The 21,104-nt window shown below is 31.5% G+C and overlaps 4 protein-coding genes across 5 annotated transcripts; 2 read left to right on the top strand and 2 right to left on the bottom strand.

Annotated features, from left to right (window-relative positions):
- Positions 1-411: 411 nt before the first annotated feature.
- LOC130970625 (calcium-binding allergen Ole e 8-like) lies at positions 412-1,162 on the bottom strand. The gene has a single exon (XM_057896760.1). The coding sequence runs from the start codon at positions 1,070-1,072 to the stop codon at positions 638-640; it is 435 nt and encodes a 144-aa protein (XP_057752743.1). The 5' UTR covers positions 1,073-1,162; the 3' UTR covers positions 412-637.
- A 7,000-nt stretch (positions 1,163-8,162) lies between these two features.
- LOC130968929 (heat stress transcription factor A-1b) lies at positions 8,163-11,582 on the top strand. Of its 2 annotated transcripts, none has more exons than XM_057894435.1 (3): positions 8,163-8,547; positions 9,386-10,687; positions 11,245-11,582. In XM_057894435.1, the coding sequence occupies exons 1-2, from the start codon at positions 8,338-8,340 to the stop codon at positions 10,655-10,657; spliced, it is 1,482 nt and encodes a 493-aa protein (XP_057750418.1). In that variant the 5' UTR covers positions 8,163-8,337; the 3' UTR covers positions 10,658-10,687; positions 11,245-11,582. The 2 variants fall into 2 exon arrangements, with proteins under 2 accessions (XP_057750418.1, XP_057750419.1); XM_057894436.1 differs by lacking the exon at positions 11,245-11,582 and adding an exon at positions 10,774-10,936.
- A 1,981-nt stretch (positions 11,583-13,563) lies between these two features.
- Positions 13,564-15,683, top strand: LOC130969692 (binding partner of ACD11 1-like). The gene is made up of 5 exons (XM_057895538.1): positions 13,564-13,858; positions 14,044-14,147; positions 14,257-14,329; positions 14,602-14,688; positions 14,777-15,683. Exons 1-5 carry the CDS (start codon positions 13,853-13,855, stop codon positions 15,422-15,424), a joined length of 918 nt encoding a protein of 305 aa, XP_057751521.1. The 5' UTR covers positions 13,564-13,852; the 3' UTR covers positions 15,425-15,683.
- A 240-nt stretch (positions 15,684-15,923) lies between these two features.
- On the bottom strand, positions 15,924-17,874 carry LOC130969762 (mitochondrial import inner membrane translocase subunit TIM22-4-like). The gene is made up of 5 exons (XM_057895645.1): positions 17,773-17,874; positions 17,477-17,653; positions 17,022-17,206; positions 16,865-16,937; positions 15,924-16,272 (listed from the first exon to the last, which is right to left on the bottom strand). Exons 2-5 carry the CDS (start codon positions 17,637-17,639, stop codon positions 16,187-16,189), a joined length of 507 nt encoding a protein of 168 aa, XP_057751628.1. The 5' UTR covers positions 17,640-17,653; positions 17,773-17,874; the 3' UTR covers positions 15,924-16,186.
- Between the last annotated feature and the right edge of the window lie 3,230 nt (positions 17,875-21,104).

Genomic DNA, 21,104 nt, shown 5'->3' with positions numbered 1-21,104 from the left:
GTTGGATGAATTTCACAACTCATCTTCGCAGTGGCCCCATTTCGCGCCTGGCACTCCTGAGTTATTCCTTCCATTTCACTGCTGCCACCAAAGAAATGGGTTAGCCATCTCGTGGGAGCTGAACCTGATATGATTTGTCTATTTTGTGGCACCTGGAGTGAAATGATGTTAAAATCCATTTTGCAAACGTCGATCAAGAAATAAGAGTATGCATTTTCAAAAATATTTTAAACCATGCGCATTTTGAGAATTAAAGTATTTTACATGCGCATTTAAATAAAAAAAAACCCATAAAATTATTTATTAAAGGTTTGTTTAGATGTATGTTGTTAAAAAAATTGAAAAATCATATAAACAAATCCTAACATTAAAGTATATAACATTCAACTTTTTTAGGTCGTGGATAAAACATGCTATTAAGTGTTAACTTTCCTTGTAAATACATCATTTGGAGATTAAAATAAATAAATAAAAGTAGCTTTCTACGTAAAATCTTAAAAACTATTAAAAATAAAAACAAGAAACACACATCAAAGACACTCTAAGATCCTCTACTACCACTAAAATATTGCATATCAGTCATTCATTCGAAGACTGATTTCCTTTTTTCTGTTGAAATTCAAAAGGCCTAGGCGCCCTAACGTGTCATCATCATCTTAAACTCCGCGAAACTCACGTTGCCATCGCCATCGGTATCGATGTTCTTTATCATGGCGGCGCACTCCTCCAAGGAGTGCTTCTCCCCAAGCCTCGTCATCATCGCCTGAAGCTCACTTGCCGATATCAGTCCGTTCCCATCGAGGTCGTACATATCAAACGCCTCGCGGATCTCTGCCTCCTCATCGTCGCGGCCGATGCGGCGGCGGAAGAACTCAGTGAATTCATGGAGGTCAATGTAGCCGTCCTTGTCCTTGTCGATGTCGTCCATCACGCGACAGATCTCACCCGGCGTGGTGGCGCAGCCGAGTTCAACCAACACTTCGCTGATCTCCGCCGCAGATAGCTTGCCGTCACCGTTCTTGTCGAATTTGCTAAAAATCTGGGCGACTTCGCCGTCGCTACTGTTTGCCATGGCGGAGAGATGAATCTGGGAGAAGGAGTCGGTGAGTGGAATTCGAGTATAATAGGGTTTTTGATTTTTTTTTTTTTGGCCCCCTTTTTATCGGATTCGAAGAATCAAATAATGATTTTCTCTTTGGAGTGGTGCCTGCACATAAAGGAAAAAAGATAATTATCGGATCTTGTAAATTAATATATTATAAAATTAAATTAGAAATTTAGAATACATCAAAAAGTAAAATTTAGATTCTTTTGGATTTTGATATAAATTCACATGCTATTATCTTTAAGTAAAATTAATAGTTATAAATTATTAAATAAAAATTTAATCAAATATATTAAATATTTAACCATTCTAAATGAAGTTTTACCTTATATCCTATCCATTATACAATTTAAAATAAAGATTCTTTAACTTGGATTAGATTCTAAACAAAGATTCTTTAACTTCAATGGATTAGATTCTGTTATATATTATTAAAATTTATTTTTTTTCAGTCACCAAAAAAAATTTTTTTTTTCGATTAATAGCATAGCTAATTTGGTATAATTTTAAAATTTTTAATTTAATTTGTTTGATTTATTTAAATATGCTAATTATTTATTTATTTAATTTAATTAAAATAAATATCGAATTATTTAATATTATATTTAACCACATTAACTCTAACTAATCAATTAAATTAATTATTTGATTTGATTAAAATAATTGAATTAATTTGTTTTAATTTACATTAATTTTTTGTCTTTGTATTTTGATTAATTAATTTTTAAAATTATAATTAATGATTTATTTTATTTAATTAAAATAAATATCAAATTATTTAATATTTTATTTGAATATATTAACAAAAACTAATCAATTATATTAATTATTGAAATAAATAATTTGATTTTGTTTAATTTACATTATTTTCTTATCTTATATTTTTTACCAATAATTTTTTAAAATATTATAATTATTAGATATTATTTATTTATTTAATTTATTTTATTAAATTAAATAATTATAATTAATTTATTATCATATTAATTTTTTAATTATTGTTTACTAATTTTTTATTTTTTATTAATCTTAAATATTTTGTCATTTTGTGTAAGTTTGTAAGTATGACTTTGTAAAACTATCTAACCATATGTATTATTTGCGTATGCGTGAAATTCTAAGGTGCCAACAAAAATTCCTATACATATCATTTATGGAATTATTAGTCACGGTACTACGACCATTTTTATAGATATACATTGATATATTTTACAATGTAAACACTAATTATATATATTTTAATTTATTTTTAATATATCTTATATTTTAATATGTATTTTATCTTAATAATTTTTATATATATCTAGTATAGTTGTAATTTTTTTATCTTATTAAAAATAAAAAATTTAATTAATAATTAATTTTAATTGATAAAAAAATTCACTCATTTATTTAATTAAATAAATATATAAAAAATTTAAATTTTATTATATATATATATATACAATAATAATTTATTAATCAATCATAAATGTTTAAATAAAATAAACTTTGATCTATAATAAATTAATAATACTTATATTGCTGGATTAAAAAATATTATCAGAAAATTAATAAGATATTTAAAAATTTCTCCACCACAAATAAATATTTATGAGTACACATGTAGATAGTAATTCTCTTACTTTGTATACTATTCTTTATTCTTTATATATGATGTTAATAAATTTAGGTAATTATTTTTGTCTCCTGGATTAGGTATCAAAATTTATAAATATATTATATGAATTAACATACATAATATTTGTGGGACATTGGCAAGCATACTTGCCTTGTTCAACTCTAATTATTCAAATTAAATTTTTATGATGATATTAAATATTTACTTATTAATGAATATATTTTTAACACAAACTAAATAAAGTTAATTCATTAACTAAAATAAGGATGTACTCCAAAATTATATGAAATTTTAGTACTTGGTTATTAAAGAAAGAATGGAAGTTAGCATATAGAATTTTAATGTTTTGTAATTAAGAAAAAAAAACACTAAAATTATGTTAATAATCATATTAACAATATTAATAATACTATTACTAATAATAACAAAAACAATAATATATAGTAACAAGAATTATTATTATTATTATAACATTATTATTATTATTATTATTAGATGTCTAAAGCTATTCTTATTTCTGGAGTAACAAGCTTTATTATTATTATTATTATTATTATTATTATTATTATTATTATTATTATGCATGCCCATGCAACTCGGCATGCTCCAATGTGTTGCTCGGAATTTTGCTTTTAAACAGACCAACAACACACCTAAAGTCTAAACGTCAGATTAATTAAATTAGAAATCTTCATTTTTACTGTGAGTTTAGTTCCTGCATAAAAGCTCCACAAACTCTGCCCTAATAATCATTCAGGTCCCAATGTTCATCGAAATTCAGATATAAAGTTGTCCTCTGACCTACAAATGATGCCGCCGCATGCTCGCTCACTCTCCGGCTGATTTACTGAGTATTGAGCCATCAACGTTATTGACTTTAATCTTTTTTTACTGGAAGTGTCCACTACGTATCAACTCTTCTCTCGTAAGTTTGAGAACTTTATTTCTATATGCTCAGTAAGGTTGAGAGTCGAGTGATAATTATCTGCTAATTTATTAGTCAACTAAGCTCTTTAATTATTTCAAATGTTGTTATTTATGATATAATGACACAGATATTGTTATCTATGATACACGGCACACACAACACTATATCATGACAATACATGAATTACGTGTGTGTATATATATATATATATATATATATTATAATAATGTCAAAATATAAATTAAATTTTAAATTATTTTTAATAAATAATAATATAAATTAATAAAAAGACTGCACAGTGACACATAATAAGATTTAGAGTTCAGTGTTTTTTATTATTTATTAAAACAGACAAGTGTCAAGTCTGAAATTATGCACTCCAAGACTGCTGGGTTGAAGTTTAAAAGGCGGCGTCAAATAAGTCACTATCTTTTTGAACTCCACAAAGTTTCTGTAGGCATCGCCATTCGTCCACGTCCTTTATCATGGCGGCGCACTCCTCCAAGGAGTACAGTGTTTCTGTCCAAGCCTCGTCAGCATTTTGTTTTGAAGCTCAGTCGCCAAAATCAGTTCGTCTCTATCCAGGCTCTTTCCATCATTGCTATTTGTCATGGCGTAGAGATGAATCTAGGACTGATTGATGGAGAACTAGTGGATAATTGAACAATGCTCTGATTTTCCCTAGGAATAATATGGTATTTGTAAGCCAAAGAAGGACGTAAGATATGTTGGGAAGTGGAGCTTGCACAAAAATAAAAATAAATATTTATTATTGGATCTTGTAAAAATAAAAATTTAAATTTTTTATTATATAAAAATTTACCAGGTAAAATTAAATAATTAAAAATTATTAAATAATAATTTATTTAAATATATTAAATTATTTAATAATGTTTAATTATTAATTTAATGAGTTTTTATCTTATATCTTTTTCATGGTATAATGCAACACAAAGATTCTATAACTTCGTTAGATTGGATTCTAAATAAATAGTATTTTTTATTTTTTATTATCTATTATTAAAAATTTAAAATTGAGTTTCTTTAAAAAAAAATAGCTAATGTGGCATGTTTTTAAAAATATTTTTTAATTAATTTAATTTAATTTAATTGAGATAAATATTAAATTATGTGATATTATGTTTAATCACATTAACTATAACTAATCAATTATATTAATTATGTGATAAATATTTTTTATGCACAAGGGAAGAAGATCAAAACTTTGACTACTATCGAAGGATCCCGAGACTTCGAGATAAAAGAGGCTCTAAAGCAGATGAAAAATGGTAAGGTAGTAGGACCTGATAATATCCCGATTGAGGTTTGGAAGAGTTTTGGAGAAAAAGGCATCAACTTGTTAACCAAGCTTTTTAATGAGATTTTAAGGTTAAAGAAATGCCTGATGAGTGGAGAAAGAGCACATTGATACCTATCTAATAAGGGGGATATACAAAGTTGCGGAAATTATAGATGGATCAAACTTATGAGTCATACCATGAAGTTATGGGAAAGGGTGATAGAACGGAGGTTGAGAAAAGAGACACAAGTAACAGAACCAATTTGGATTTATGCCAAGCAGATCTACCACTGAAGCAATATACCTATTAAGAAGGATGATGGAGAGGTATCGTAATAATAAAATGGATCTACATATGGTGTTTATTGATTTGGAAAAAACGTATGATAGAGTACCAAGGGAGGTCTTATGGAAGGTTTTAGAAAAGAGAAGAGTAAGGATCGCATATATTCATGCAATTAAAGACATGTATGATGGGGTCACAACTAGTGTGAAGACTCAAGGTGGTGTGACAGAGAAATTTTCTATTGGTATAGGATTACACCAGGGATCATCCTTAAGTCTATACCTTTTCATATTAGTCCTGGAAGTACTCACATATTACATCCAAGAGCCTGTGCCATGGTGCATACTTTTTGCTGATGATATCGTCCTTATAGGAGAGTCAATGGAAGACCTAAATAAGAAGTTGGAGTTATGGAGAGAAGCTTTAGAAGTGTATGGTCTGCGCATAAGTCGTAGCAAGACGGAATATATGGAATGTAAGTTCAGTCTGAGAAGGGAAAACCCTAATATAGAGGTGAAGATTGGAGAAAATATCATACGAAAAGTTAAAAGTTTTAAGTATCTTGGGTGCATTATACAGGATAATAGAGAGATTAAACAGGATGTAAATCATAGGATCCAAGCAGATTGGTCAAAATGGCAAAGTGCATCTGGTTTTATAAGCGACAAAAAAACGCCTTTAAAACTTAAAGGTAAATTCTATCGCACCGCTATAAGACCGGCTATGCTTTATGGTACGGAGTGTTGGACGGCTAAAGGGGAGCACGAACATAAGTTGAGTGTGACAGAGATGAAGATGTTGAGATGGATGAGTGGTCATACGCGATTGGATAAAATAAGAAACGAAGATATAAGGGAGAGAGTTGGAGTAGCACCCATTGTGGAAAAGATGGTTGAATCACGTCTCAGGTGGTTTGGACATGTAAAAAGAAGACCGATAGAATATCCAGTCAGGAAGGTGGATGAGATGGAAGATGGACAAGGGGCAAAAGGCAGAGGAAGACCTAAGAAGACCATCCATGAGGTGGTCAAATGAGATCTACATGTAAACGGTCTCTCTGTAGACATGATACATGACAGAGCACAATGGTGTTGTTTGATTTATATAGCTGACCCCACTTAGTAGGACAAGACTTTGTTGTTGTTAGGGGTATACATGGCCCGGCCCGGCCCCGAACACTTTAGGAGCTAATTTAGTGTGATTTCATCGGGTATAGGGTTGGGTAAGGGTCTCAAAGATAGACCCGATCATTATTTCGGGTCGGGTCCGGTCCATAACTCGGGTCACCCGAACTCGGTCCGATGGCCCGGTTGTCGTATACAATTAATATTTTATGTTAGATGCTGGCTATTTTTATGTGGAATTTAAATATTGTAAACCTTAATATTTTGTGTTATTAGTCATTTATAAAATTATAAGTTAATGTTTTATGTTTAAAATGCATAAGACTTTACACTAATGCATAATATTGTGTTATTTGCATTGATTTAAATATTTGGTGTTAGACAATATTAGTATTGATTATGGTTATACTTTAATTTTAGAGAATGGTTGGTTCTTGTTATATTTTTTAAGTGAATTTTACTATGTGAATTGTGAAATAAAGGTTGGAGATTAGGTGATTTTTACATGCTAAAGACCCGATTTTCACCTGGTTTTTACCCGATTTTCATCCGGCCCGAATGTGCGCAGGTTTCATCGGGTCTAAGATCGAGTTAGGGTCCAAATATTAGACCCGGTCTATATTTCGGGTCGGGTCTAGGTTAAGGCAAATCCGATGTGGCCCGACCCATATACACCCCTAGTTGTTGTTGTTATTGCATGTATAAATGGTAAATATAAATTATATTTTATTTTTTTAATAATTTTTTTATTATTTATCTTAAAATAAAAATATTGTAAATTATTTTGGAACAATAAGCTTGTTATCATTTGTGGACAATTGTAGAATTTGAAAAAATTATAATTATTGGATGGTTACTTTATTTAGTATAATATATTATTTTTTTTAGGTTAAAATATTATCTTAGTTCTTAATATTTGGGTTAAATCTTAATTTAATCTCTAACATTTTAAATGTCTTATTTTAATTTTAAAAAGTGTCAAACCTCTTATATCAACATAAAAAAATTTTAAATGAATTTAATATTATTCTACTATTAAATTTAACATGAACAATTAATAAATTTAAAAGTTAATAATATTTGACTTTTATACTAGGTAAAATTGACTCACTAATAATTACTAATATAAATTTTTTTTTTATTATGGAGTATTAATGATTGATGAATAGAGTTTCAATTTTTTTTTATAAAAAAATTGAAAGGAATAATTTTTACAAAAATTTTTTGATTATATTTCTTGAATATAAAAAAATATATAATTTAATAATAATATTTTTAAAATTATTTATTTTTATAACTATTTATATAAATTGAATGATAAAATAATGTTAAACTCATTTAAAATTTTTTAAAATAAATATAAAATATTTAGAACTAAATTAAGATTGGTTCTAAACGTCAATAACCGAAATAATATTTTTTTAATGATCTTTTACGAGAGAAAAAGAAATATTATAATAATAATTTTATTTTTTAGATGAAAAATTGTTATATTTGATTGAAAAAGTTGTTAAAAATTGATTTGTATATTAATTTTTTTAAGGATTAAAATATCTATTTTTAAAATTTTTGAGGACTAATCTAAATAATTATTCTAAAAAAAATAAATTAAAAACTTATTTATCTATTAAAGTAAAACTTTAAAAATTAATATATGTACTAATTTTTTTTTAAAATTAAAATGTCTATTTCTAAAATTCTTATTTAATAATTACTAAAAAAAAAAAAAGAAACGGTGAACAAGTTGCAAATAGAGCAAAAGCATCAAAATCGAAACGGAAATCGAAATCCCTAGCAAAACCCTTTTCTCTCCCCGCTTCACTCTCTTGTCTTTTCCCTTTCCCTCTTTCATTTCTTCCTATATCTCTTGTCTCCTTCTTCATCTTCTCTCTCTCTCTCTCTCTCTTTCTCTTTATATACCTATATTTATAGACACACATCATCTATTAATTCCTTTGATCTTGTTTTTGGCTATGGCTTCGGCGAACGTGAACGGTGTGGCGCCGTTTCTGAGCAAGACGTACGACATGGTGGATGACTCGTCCACTGACTCGGTTGTTTCGTGGAGCGATAACAGCAACAGCTTCGTCGTCTGGAACGTTCCCGAATTCGCAAGCCGAATCTTGCCCAAATACTTCAAGCACAACAATTTCTCCAGCTTCGTCAGGCAGCTTAACACATACGTAAATTCAATTTCAGAAACCCTCAATTTCTTAAGCTATCTGTTTTTTAGGGTTTCGTTTGCGTCGTAGATTTCGCTTGTGATTACCGTAAGATCTGTGTGGTGCAGCTGTTATTACTGTGTAGGATCAAAAGGTTTTGATGAACTTGTGTTGTTATGAGTCAATGATTTTTTTTCTTTCTTTATATGGTTTGCAGCTCAGTTTGAATCTTTCTCTTTTTGTGCATGCTTGGCTTTAATAGATTTGGATATTTGTTTATTGTCTTTTTTGTTTTTAACGTTGTCTGGGGTTTGCATCTTAGGTTAAGCTTAGCTGAATTTTGTTTTTTCTCCCTTATATTTGGAGTAAAACATGTTAATCACGAAATGATAGTGATAATTGCAATAGGATGTAATTAGCAGCTCAAGAGCAAAGAGAATTAACAGCAGGAGGCATTTGGTTCGGAGCAAATGTTTCCAGGATCACTGACCTGTGAATACTGTTAACGTTCCCATTCTTGCTTTCGAGATTGGAATTTGGAATTTACAGTCATGGGAATGGAATGTCTCCGTGTTTTGGTCAAAAAAATAAAGTCCCATATGATAGGAGGTGGGTAGCTTTTCTTTCCTCTTTTATTTTTTATGGTATCGAATAATCTTCATCACTTAGCCCTTAGTTCCATGTTAGTTGCTGCCATTGCCACGATGATGATGGTGTCTCTGCCATTTCTTCTCACTTTTATGCATTTGTTAGCACTGTATGTTTAACTTCGATCATGCATGCTGAATGTTTTTATGTAGCATGCACATCTCTTTTTCCTACTCTTTGTTTAGTCTTCTTCTTTCTGATTGACAAGCAGGGCTTTAGAAAAGTTGACCCTGACCGCTGGGAATTTGCAAATGAAGGATTTTTAAAGGGACAAAAGCAACTTTTAAAGAGTATTAGTAGGCGGAAAACTTCTCATGTAAATGGTAGTACTCAGCAACCATCTCAGGTGCAGAACACACCTGTTGGTGGGGCTTGTGTTGAAGTTGGGAAGTTTGGGATTGAGGAAGAGATTGAAAGACTGAAAAGGGATAAGAATGTTCTTATGCAGGAACTTGTTAGGTTAAGACAGCAGCAGCAAACAACTGATAACCAGTTGCAAACTGTTGGGCAACGAGTTCAGGTAATGGAGCAGCGACAACAACAGATGATGTCATTCCTGGCAAAAGCCATGCATAGTCCTGGCTTCTTGGCTCAATTTGTACAACAGAATGAAAGTAATAGACACATCACTGGAGTAAATAAAAAGAGGAGGCTCCACAGGCAGGATGAAGATAGTTTAGCCAACAAGCATCTCCATAATTCTCTTGATGGTCGTGTTGTCAAGTATCAGCCTTCTATAAATGAGGCAGCAAAATCATTGTTATGCCAGATTTTGCAAATGAACAACTCTACGAGGATGGACTCATCAATTAAGAGCCCGGATGCATTCCTTATAGATGATGTTCCTACTGCCATTCCTTTAGATAGCAGTAGTTCATCCACTCGAGTATCTGGTGTTACCCTTTCCGAGGTTCCACATCCACAAACTTCTGGACAGTCATATGTGCCTATAGAACCACAATTTCCCGTCAGTCGAATGACCAGTAGCAGATCTGAGGTTCAATCTTCACCAGCAGTGTTTCCTGACTGTGTCAAAGCAGCTGAATTTCCAGAATTAAATGCTCAGAAATGCCAAGACAGTGTTTTAGATTTTGGTAAAGTCCAAGGGATTGGAACTGAAAGCAGCTTCATGAATCCTGATCTCAGTTTTGTGGGGTCTGACACTGCAAATATGGAGGATCTAGAAATGATCTCAACTGTTTTGGATGGAACAGAGTCTATTGAAGCTAATGCTTTTTCACCTGATGCAGATGGAGTTTCTAAGCTTCCTGGAATTGGTGATGAATTCTGGGAATTGTTTTTAAGGCCAAGTCCTCTCACTGGAGATACAGATGAAGTGAAGTGTAACTCTTTGGGATGTGATTTTACTGGTGACCAGGAATTGTCATCAGAAAAGGAGATTCAACAGGAAAATGCTGCTGATAAAAAACAGCATATGGACCATCTTACCCAACAGATGGGTCTTCTTGCTTCAAAGTCTTAAACTCTGTATATATGTTTCTTGCAACTGAAGGTAAACTTTTAAGCTTACGTTATCAAAACAAGCATGCTGATTTGCCTTGAAAATAGTCTAAAGTTTTGTTGTCACTCTGGTGGCAGTTGTAGCGATGGAGATATACATGCTGATTAGGACTGTCCATAATAACATCTGACTCTGTTTGTAAATATATATTTATGAAGAGAACTTACTTGTATAGATGTACTTTCGTGTTATGTTAAGAAGATGAGGAAGGAATTGAGGGGGAGTGAGCTTGCTTGATCTCTTTTTTTTTTTTTTTTTTTTTTTTTGATGTATAAATGGTATGTTTTGCACTTTTTAAGTCATTTGATCCATATAGCCGTCTCCACGGATGGAGTGATAAGGCTTAGTTATTTTATAAACTGTATACTTTCTTCCTCATTTCTTAATACTATTCACATAGTCACATGCGTTGATTTTTTACATTGTTATATTTCTAGGGTCTTCTTGAGTCCCCCAGAAGAAAGATTAGTTAGGGACGAGAGAATTTAAAGTCAGCTAGAGTCCTCTAAATTTTATTTTCCAATACTCTCTGTTCATGATTCCTGCAGTGGTTGAGGTCCTTTGCTTGCTGGGCAGATAAAGCCATTCTCCTACAAAGACAACTGACAGATATATCTTCAAACTACTTTGTCCACCCCCCCTCCCCCTCTTTTCTTTTTCTCCTTTCTCCCAAATACGTATGTCTGCCATTGTTAGAGTTTTGTTTGTCAATTTGGGCCAATATCCTAATAAAAAAGTTGCAAACTTTGAATATCGTTACATGTATTTCGAATTTGGCAGTTCTGTGTGTTCTTTCAAGCACATGATGCTTATCACTATCAGTACAATCAACTGTATAATTATACTTTATTAGTTTTACCCTAATCTCTCATCTTTCTCCATTTCTCATATCATGTGTTAATGTTTTAGGTGGGGGTGTTTCTGTATGACTGCATAACTGAGTTGGTCCATAGCATTAAATTGGTAAAACTTGTTAATCTAAGGTTTTGGCTATAGCCAAAGGGTCAAAGCCAAACACATAATTCAATTCAGAACTATGCGACTTATTGGCAGCGTTTGCTGTGGTTGAAGGGTCTTAATAGTGTTGGTCCAGAACAACCTCCATGTACTGTCGAACTTGACTTCCAAACAAGTTTTTATGTTGAGGGGTTCAGCAGTTCAGGTTACAGGGGACAAAGGAGTTACTTTTATTAGGATCTATGCGAATCTGCTTGTTCTATCACATGAATATTTTGGTCGACATTTTGTCATATATTTTCATATTACATGAAGTTCGTTTGGTGAAAAACCAATATCCTAAAAAATGGTGATTGCTGTTACTCGTGAGATTCTCAGATCAAAATAATACTTAGTTTCAAGATATTTTTTTGAAGTTTAATTTTGATGCATTAGCAGATGTCTAATTATATATATATATATATATATATATATATATATATATATATATATTCTTTTGGATGTCTATTTAGGCGGGTTAATAGGCAAATTAATTTTTAAAAGATGGAATTTTTCTTAAATTTGTCCCTAAAAAATTTTATTAATCAAATTGGTTTTTCAAATATTATGAATTAATCATATTTGTTTTTCAATTATTTCATTAACAATTTCTGTCAATGATTGATAATATACATAATATCTAACATATTCAATTGGACGTTGACTAAATATGTTTATGAAAATTTATCAATTTAATTGCTAGGTTATATTGAGAATAGGGTTTATGTAATTGAAAAAAAATTGAACTAATAGATTTTCATAAACATATTTGATCAATGTTCAATTAGACATGTTAGGTATTATGTATGATGGGATGTTGTTAATTAACGTTTTATAACATTAATTGTTGACAAAAATTGTTAATGGAGTGATTGAAGGACCAATATAATTAATTTTTAATTTTTGATAGATTAATTTGATTGAGAAAATATTTTTGGGCGAATTTGAAATTTTTTTTTATCTTTTAAGGATTAATTCGATTATTAATTTCTAATTAGGAAGTTAATATAAAAGATTAAAAATTAATTATTTTTGCTAATATAGTATTGTGTAATTAAATAGTATTGTGTAATTAAATGAATGTATAAAAATGTTTTACTATTTTTTTTAGAAAGCTATTTAGGCAATTAATATAAAATTTAATTATACTTGTTAATATTATGTAATTAGATGTGTGTATAAAATTGTTTTGAACGGACAGAACATAAAATTAAATTATATTTTTATTTAGATTTTTCTTTCGGGTCGTTGATATATTTTTATTCGTCCTAAGAATTTATAACAAGGTCTTGTAAAAATTTGTGGGAAGGAAAATATATGTTCATAATTGAACTAATTATATGAACATTTTAATTAGATTAGTATTTTGAAAATGTCAAGTTTAAGATCAACAAACATCTGGATTAGTAAATACATGTGATCCAATCATATCTTAGAAGTGAACAAAACTCATTTAAGAGCAAAGCTAGCTTGGCCTAGCTAGCACTCTTATCTTCCGCATAGCTGTACAAAAATAATGAGCATGTGTGTGGTCCTATATTTCTATATGAACTAAATCAAAGATAAAAAAGACTCATTAACAAGTTAGCTTAAAACAGAGACCAGATACGAATGAAGGTGGTGGACACAATTGGTTATGTTTTGACTCATAACTCGTAATTCGTATAAATGTGTGTTCAAATTTATTGATGGGGGTACGTGTAATTCTTTTAGAAAATCCAAACAAGAAATTGCATGTTCTCTCAATCCCCCTAAAGCTTACGTTATGATATTATTTATATAGGAGTGGGGCCCTCCACGTGTAATTCGCAGGTTTGTGTTGAAGAAAGAGGAGAGGTGAACGGTGCAGCTGTAAGATTGGTAAGAGCATCTTTTATGAAGCGCATGTTAACATTGCCACGTATCTATGAATCTCAACCAACACCCATTGCTTCTTCTCCAAATGCTAAAATAACTTACCATTCAATATTCGATCATCAAATAAAACCAATAAGAATTTTTACTATCACTTCCCTTAATAATGACCATAGCCATTACCAATTCCTATAACCAAATTTCCAAAACTTCATCATCATCATCATCATCATCATCATCATCTTTCGTGAAGATTGATTCATCTCTTGCATAGGCACAAGCTTCAAATAATAATCAATAAGCTCTATGGCGGTCAGTTTCTAAGTTGCATATATGGTTTTATTGTTTTAATATCTTCATTACTTTCTTTCACGATTCTCTTCATAATATTTTTCCTTTCTGGCATGGAAATTATGTTATCAAATTCAATAGATAATTTTCCTCAAAATTGAAAATGATTGGTTCTTCAAAATATGAATTGCATTGTTTGTTAACAGACAAGAACGGTTAAAGTGAGCAACATCTCTTCAGGCGCAACAGAGCAAGATTTGAAGGAATTTCTGACATATCCTGGAAAAATAGAACATATAGAAATAAAGAGGTTTGTTTATATCAGATTGGTTCTGCTCTCTGTATTTTCTATTGTTTGGTTTCTTTTCTTTCTTTTTTTTTTCCTTTGTATATATAACAATTGCTTTAAAAATTTTCAGTGAGAATAATTCCAAAGTTGCATATGTTACCTTCAATAGTTCAGATGGAGCAGAAACTGCAGTTCTTCTATCGGTAGATTCATTTCTTAGTGCCTACTCTCCCATCTTGTTATTAAGTCTTTGTTTGATTCAACATGTGTCTTTAATCCATTATGGTGATCATATAATTAACATCTTTTTATTGAGACCTAGAGTAATATTGGCAATGCTAAACTAATTGTGTTATAATAAAATTATTAAACCTCCTATAACTTGTACCAGAATTGCTACTGTTTAGCAATGGAATGTTCTCTAAAAAACGCTTATAATCTCTTCTATCATGCTGAGTCTATCTTGTATCTGTAGGGAGCTGTGTTGGTTGGACAAGCTATAACCATAGTTTTGGCTACAGATTATGTTGCACCTGCCTCGGCTGCATCTACAATCCCAACTGTACTATCTGCTTCCTCGATTTCTTAGGCAATTAATATGATTATATTTGTCAGCCATGTTTACAAATTCATAGTTTTACTCTGATCAGGCAACAGGAACCACAAATGCAGATGCTGTGACTTCTGAATCTGGTTTGTTAACAGCCGAGGATGTAGTGAGTAGCATGCTGGCCAAGGGCTACATTTTGGGCCAAGACGTATTAAACCGCGCAAAGTCATTTGATGAGAGGCACCAGCTTACTTCTACTGCCTCGTCGAAAGTTGCTACGTTGGACCAGAAGGTTGGTATCACTGAAAAAATCACTGCTGGTTCGATGCTGGTGAATGATAAGGTCAAGGAAATGGATGAGAGGTATCAAGTATCCGAGAAGGCTAAGTCTGCCATGTCAGCGGCAGAGCAGTCGCTGAGCACTGCCGGATCAACTCTCATGAAGAACCGTTATGTGTTAACCGGGGCAACATGGGTGACTGGTGCATATAGCAAGGTTGCTAAGGCTGCTGAGGAAGTGGGACAGAAAACTATGGAGAAGGTTTTAGCACAAGAAAATCAAGAAAACAGTACAGAAGTCAATAAAGATGTTCACAACAGCACAACCACCACCACCACTACCACCATGCCTGAACCTCAACATGTTGCCAACACAGCTGTTCAACCTCCTAGAAATGAACCACCACAACAGGCTACAACAGCCAGTCACCCTTCTAACCCTTCCACAACTCAAGGCTTGAACCCCTGATTTGTAGATATTTCAGTGTATACATTTTGGAATTGGGGTTATACTATATAGTACTAACACATTAAAGGATTTAATAACTTGTATGGTATGGATAGCCTTTAACATGTAAGAGTAATAATAGTAACAGTAACAGTAACACAGGAATAATTCCTGGGTTTGCATTTTGATTAGTCAAATGTATGCGTAGTGTTGTTGCATGTCTGAATAAAGCTTTATAGCTCTTCTTTAAACAACCTAGATCTCTTGCCATTGGTGGTGACTTCAAGTGTTTTACTATGCAAGTAGATATTAAGGTGTGAATAATCAGGTAAATGGTTAGGAGAATGTTAACTATGCTGTAAATGGATTAAAATAGGTAGATAGTTAATTAAATGTTAAAAGTCTCAAATTCGAAAGAGTTGAGTAAAAAGCAAGACCATAAGAGTGTTGATATAGGCCCCAAACGATGTTGAAAAATTTATGGGGTACAATTCTTCCTTAATGATAAGAATATATGAGAATCAAAATACACCTTACACCTAAATAGGGTACATGAACGCACTAGGCTAAAGGAACTATTTGAATTGCTTAATACCAAATTGTTTTGTTACATCTAGTTTGGAATTGGAGGAATGCATCCACCAATTGATATTGTATACAAATAAGCAATAATCAATGTAAAATAAAATACTACAATTTTGTGTGCGCCCTAAAGATTATCCTACGAAAATCCACGCTATGCCTAATGAATGCAAAATTGGGTGGCTTCAATTGAATAGGTAGCTACTCATGCCTGTCTAAGAACTTCTCTATAACGACTGAGAATGCCGCAAATCCAGCACAACCAGCACATGCTGCTTTTGGACCACCTACAATCACAAAGCAACACCAAAACATTCTGAAACAAAGGCAGAGCACAGATTTTTGAACTAAACAAGAAACATTTAAATCTTAACTGAAGACAGTGTATTCATGCCACATTTAGGATCAGAGTAATTATAGTTCTTCAGATCATCCTGGAAATTTCCAACCCATTTTTATCCTCCAACCAAACATACTCTAGTATTAAATTTTTAAGGTAATTTGCACGTTCACAACTACAGATTATGTCAGAGGCAGAGCAAAGCTTGAAATCAATACCTTTCTAAGTTTATCAATCTCCCAAACAGAAGCATAAGACTAGAGATAGGACTTCAAATCAATGGCTAGCCACAGTTTTGTTCAATGGTTATCTAAAGGTCTAGGACCTTACCACCAAAGAATGCAAAATCCTTAGGCTTCAGTTGCCACTTCTCATGTATAAACACATTCTTCCAAGCAACAAAAAAGTCAAGAAACTAAATATTCTAAATTCTTAAGGTAAAGTATAAAAAACAAACTGGAACTTCAAGGCATCCAAGTCTGTCTTGTTTACATATCTAGTGAGGCTTCAACGGCATAAATGAATGCAAAGAAGGTTACCTTTTGCTGATATTGAACCTCCAGTAATACACCCAGCAACAACAGTATTTGTCATGTCATGTTTTGCTCGTGCCTGCAAAAGAATATCAAAGAGACAAAGCGTAAGAAGGAACCCGACATGCTCAAAATATGTTCCTCTTCATCTCCATTATACTACCTTCTCAACAACACACTCTGCAGCTGAGAATATAAAACCCATAACAGCAAACGCTTTGGCCGAACCCCAGCTCCGCCGCCCCATCTGCTTCGCTTGATATATAAACTCCTGCCTGCCAGTCATCTCTTCGTGAGGCCTGTCTAATGCTCCAAGAAGCAATCCCATGAAGAAGCCAAGTCCACCTCCTAAAAAAAGCATCATCATATAAATCCCAATAAAAACAAATTCAAAAAAAATCACAATGCCTCAACATCTTCCAAACCCTATCATAACCCTAAAGCATATCAAAATCACATATTTAACATTGACAATTGCACTACAACTCCTTTATTATCTTGTCATGGCATGACTCTGCATTGTTTGATTAAACTCCCAAAATAAAGGCAATAAATTTATACTAATATGAATTTAAAGCTAAAATTTATATTGGAAAAAGCGTATGATTACGATTATACCCATGACTCCACTAACAACACTGCGCACAGCACAGTTATTCCAAATATCTTGGCCGCGAATTTCTTCAGCTGTGGGCAACCTCAGAGGTTGAATCGTAGGCTTCTCAGCTTCATTCAGATTCGAAGCAACACTCTCAGTTCCTTTTCCTGACTCATCAGCCATTTCTACACACACTCCTTCAATTGATCCAAGGGTTCACAGAAAAACACTTCATAATCAACAGTAAGAAAAAAAAACTGCAAAATAATACTTTCGAAATCTTTATATACAGAAGCTATAACTAAAGGAGATTTGCCTGTGGTCTGATGAGCGGTGATCGACGGCGGCGGCGAAGCTGAATTCAGACGGAGGAGAAGGGTCTGCGGTGGCTGCAGCTATGCTGCGTTACTAGTTTTTGTGCGAATGCTTCCTCTACTCCTTGGTGTTTTCGGATTTGGGCCATTTTTGGTTTAATTTGGGCCTATACCATAGTTTCTTGGCCCAGTCTAAATAAGCATATGACAAAAAATGGGGCGAAAAAACTTGTAACCTCTTCAAGACCAAAAAAGAAAAAAACTTGTAACCTCTTAACATAATTTTTGCAGAACTCATCACCTTATAAATTATCATCCAGTTAATAATAAAATTGTCTCCTTAAAATTCACCCATGAATAATTTTAGGCACTAAAATATTTAACGCTTCAATGTAATTCTTACATATATGTATACTTCGTATCTTATAAGGTTTTAAAATTTGTGGTGTACGTAGTAGTATCTGTGCATCATAACTGATATATCATTGTTAAAAGTTAAAACTTAAATGTGATATGATATGTTAAAAGTAGGGGTGGCAAACGGGCCTAAACCCGCCAGGCCGGCCCGCGTAACCCGCCAAAAAGGCGGGCTGGGCTGGAAAATCGGGACCGCCAAATAGCAAAAGCCCGCCTAACCCGCACCGCTTAAACCGCGGGTTTTGGCGGGCTTTGGCGGGGCGGGGCGGGCTTCCCCGCCGGGCTAAGGTTTTTATTAGTGAGGGGGTATTTTTGCAATTTTTTTGTCAATACCTAACTTCCCCCAACCTAACTTACAAGAGTATGAAGATAAAAATTGAGTGTTTTGAATTATGTTTATGTTATTTTGGAGACAATATTTATAATTATATTTTGGATTATATTTATTTTGCTTTGGAGAGAATATTTATACTTATATTTTGAATGAAAATTTGGTTTATAATTATATTTATTAGATATTTATAATTACAAAGACTTTAATGTTTGTGAATATAAAAAATATAATTTTTTATGTCATTAGAAATTATAAATTTATTAATATGATTGTGAAATTATATATATTACTTAGTAGTTAATAGTAAAAAAAAAAAAAAAGAGGAGCTTTGGCGGGCTTAGCCCGCCAGCCCGCCAGCCCGCAGTTAGGCGGGGCGGGCTAGGATTCTAAGACCGCCTCACTAGGCGGGGCGGGGCGGGCCAGCCCGCCAAAAGGCGGGCTTCTGGCGGGGCGGGGCGGGGCGGGGCGGGGCGGGCTTCCCCGCTTGCCACCCCTAGTTAAAAGAGAAAAGCTCTAGAGCACCAATTTAATTTATAAGAAAGTTTTCAAATGATCCAGTCACTTTAACTGACACATTGTTGTTCCATGCTGCAGCACCGTGAAGAGACGTTGAGATTTATAATATAATATTCAAATGGTGCAGATGTGTGATTAAGTAATACAGTAGACCATTGAGCGAGAGAGTGTAGGCAGATTCTAGCACGGGTCGTTTCCTTAACCCGTTTTATATAGTGGGCCCATATTTTTGTCGGGTTGTGTGGGCTAAAGTCAGTGTAAAGATAAAAATTGTGGGTCGAGAAAAAATATAGTACGGACTTAAATATCGTTTAAAAGTGATTTTTTATTCAGTTTTTTATTATAATAATTAAAAAATTTTAAAATAAATACATTTAAAAAAATTTAGTGCTTTTTTAAAATTAAATACACATTCAAAATATAAACTAAATAAAATTAAAATTTGAAATTTGAAATTTCTATTTCAGTTTTAGTTTTTTTTTAATTATTAACATATTAGCATTTAAAATACACATTCAAAAATTAAATTCGGTAAAATTGAAGATTTTAATTTTAACAAAAAATAAATTTTAAGAGTTTTAATTATTAATCCACACATCTAAAATTCCTAAAAGAGATCATATTTTGAACTAATATGTTAGAAAGTAAAGTATCGTTTTTCTCCCAAACTTTTGGGGGAAGTTCCAAAGTTATTCATAACATTTCAATCGTCCTGTTTAAGACCCTAACGTTTTAAAATTGGCTCAATTTTGTCCTAACATTAGGGATCCGTTAACAGAATTGACGGCATGACAAAATTGAGACGATCTTGAAACGTTAGGGACTTAAATAGAACGAAAACGTTGGGGACAAAAACGATACATAGAAATAAATTTTTATTTTATCCTTTAATAATATCAATTTTTTACTGTATATAATATTCAATTTTTTTTAATCACATCTAAGTAAATTATACTTAATCACAGTACTTTCATTCTAAATAAATTTTTTTATATTTTTATATTTTTTATATTATCTTTTTTTTTATATTTTTATAAATTTATTTTGAATGAAAGTAGTGTAATTAAGTGTAATTTACTTAGATGTGATTAAAAAATAATTGAATACTATATACAGTAAAAAATTGATATTATTAAAGGATAAAACCAAATTTTATTTCTATGTATCTTTTTTGTCCCCAACGTTTTCGTCCTATTTAAGTCCGTAACATTTCAAAATCGTCTCAATTTTGTCCCGCCGTCAATTCTATTAACGGATCCTTAACTGCAAAACAACATTGAGTCAATTTTGAAAGATTAGGGACTTAAATAGGACTATTGAAACGTTAGGGGCAACTTTAAAACTTACTCCAAACGTTTGGGACAAAAATGATACTTTACTCTATGTCAGATATACTTTTATTGAATAAGATCTAAAAAGCTTAGCTTAATTATTCATTTTAATAATTTTAAAAACATTAACAAAAAATAAGAAATATTAGATGTATTTTTATCGAATAAGATATAAAAAAATAGTTTTATTTTTAATGTTTAAATTTAAATTTTAGATTTATGATTTTGGATGTGTTTCAAACATATTTTGTATATAAGTCAATAATTTTAGATGTGTAATAATTGAAAAGATAACCAATTTTTACAAACATATATTTTAATAATTTTAAAAGCGTTAATGTTCAAATAAGTAACGATAAAATCCAACAAATAATAAAAAAAGAAATATTAGATGAGTTTTTAACTTTTTATTGAATATGATAATAAAAAATTAATTTTATATTTAACGTTTAAATTTAAATTTCTGATTTATGATTTTGGATGTGTTTCAGAAATATTTTGTGTATCAAACTATATATATCAAGAATTATTATATATGATATATATTTTTTTCTTTTCTATAATGACTATTTGTATAATTTATTGAAAAAAATTTTCATCTTAATATTTAATAAATTTAACATACAAAATATTATTTAACATACGAAATAAGTAACTTAAGTCATCATCTAAGATAAAAAGTATAATAGTGTAAATACTTATTTATTAGTAGTAAGAAAATATGTAAATAGTATAA

This window comes from Arachis stenosperma, chromosome 3, assembly GCF_014773155.1.
Source record: "Arachis stenosperma cultivar V10309 chromosome 3, arast.V10309.gnm1.PFL2, whole genome shotgun sequence".
Classification (NCBI taxonomy): Eukaryota; Viridiplantae; Streptophyta; class Magnoliopsida; order Fabales; family Fabaceae; genus Arachis; species Arachis stenosperma.
This window is presented reverse-complemented; position numbering and strand designations above follow the sequence as displayed.

Coding starts and splice junctions, on each gene's coding strand:
- LOC130969762 (XM_057895645.1), bottom strand. CDS start 17,639: ATGGCTGATGAGTCAGGAAAAGGAACTGAGAGTGTTGCTTCGAATCTG. Junction 17,207..17,476: donor TGTTGTTAGTGGAGTCATGG/GTATAATCGTAA, acceptor TGCTTTTTTTAG/GAGGTGGACTTGGCTTCTTC. Junction 16,938..17,021: donor CAGAGTGTGTTGTTGAGAAG/GTAGTATAATGG, acceptor ATTCTTTTGCAG/GCACGAGCAAAACATGACAT.
- LOC130970625 (XM_057896760.1), bottom strand. CDS start 1,072: ATGGCAAACAGTAGCGACGGCGAAGTCGCCCAGATTTTTAGCAAATTC.
- LOC130969692 (XM_057895538.1), top strand. Junction 14,148..14,256: donor GAACATATAGAAATAAAGAG/GTTTGTTTATAT, acceptor AAAAATTTTCAG/TGAGAATAATTCCAAAGTTG. Junction 14,330..14,601: donor AAACTGCAGTTCTTCTATCG/GTAGATTCATTT, acceptor TTGTATCTGTAG/GGAGCTGTGTTGGTTGGACA.
- LOC130968929 (XM_057894435.1), top strand. CDS start 8,338: ATGGCTTCGGCGAACGTGAACGGTGTGGCGCCGTTTCTGAGCAAGACG. Junction 8,548..9,385: donor TCAGGCAGCTTAACACATAC/GTAAATTCAATT, acceptor ATTGACAAGCAG/GGCTTTAGAAAAGTTGACCC.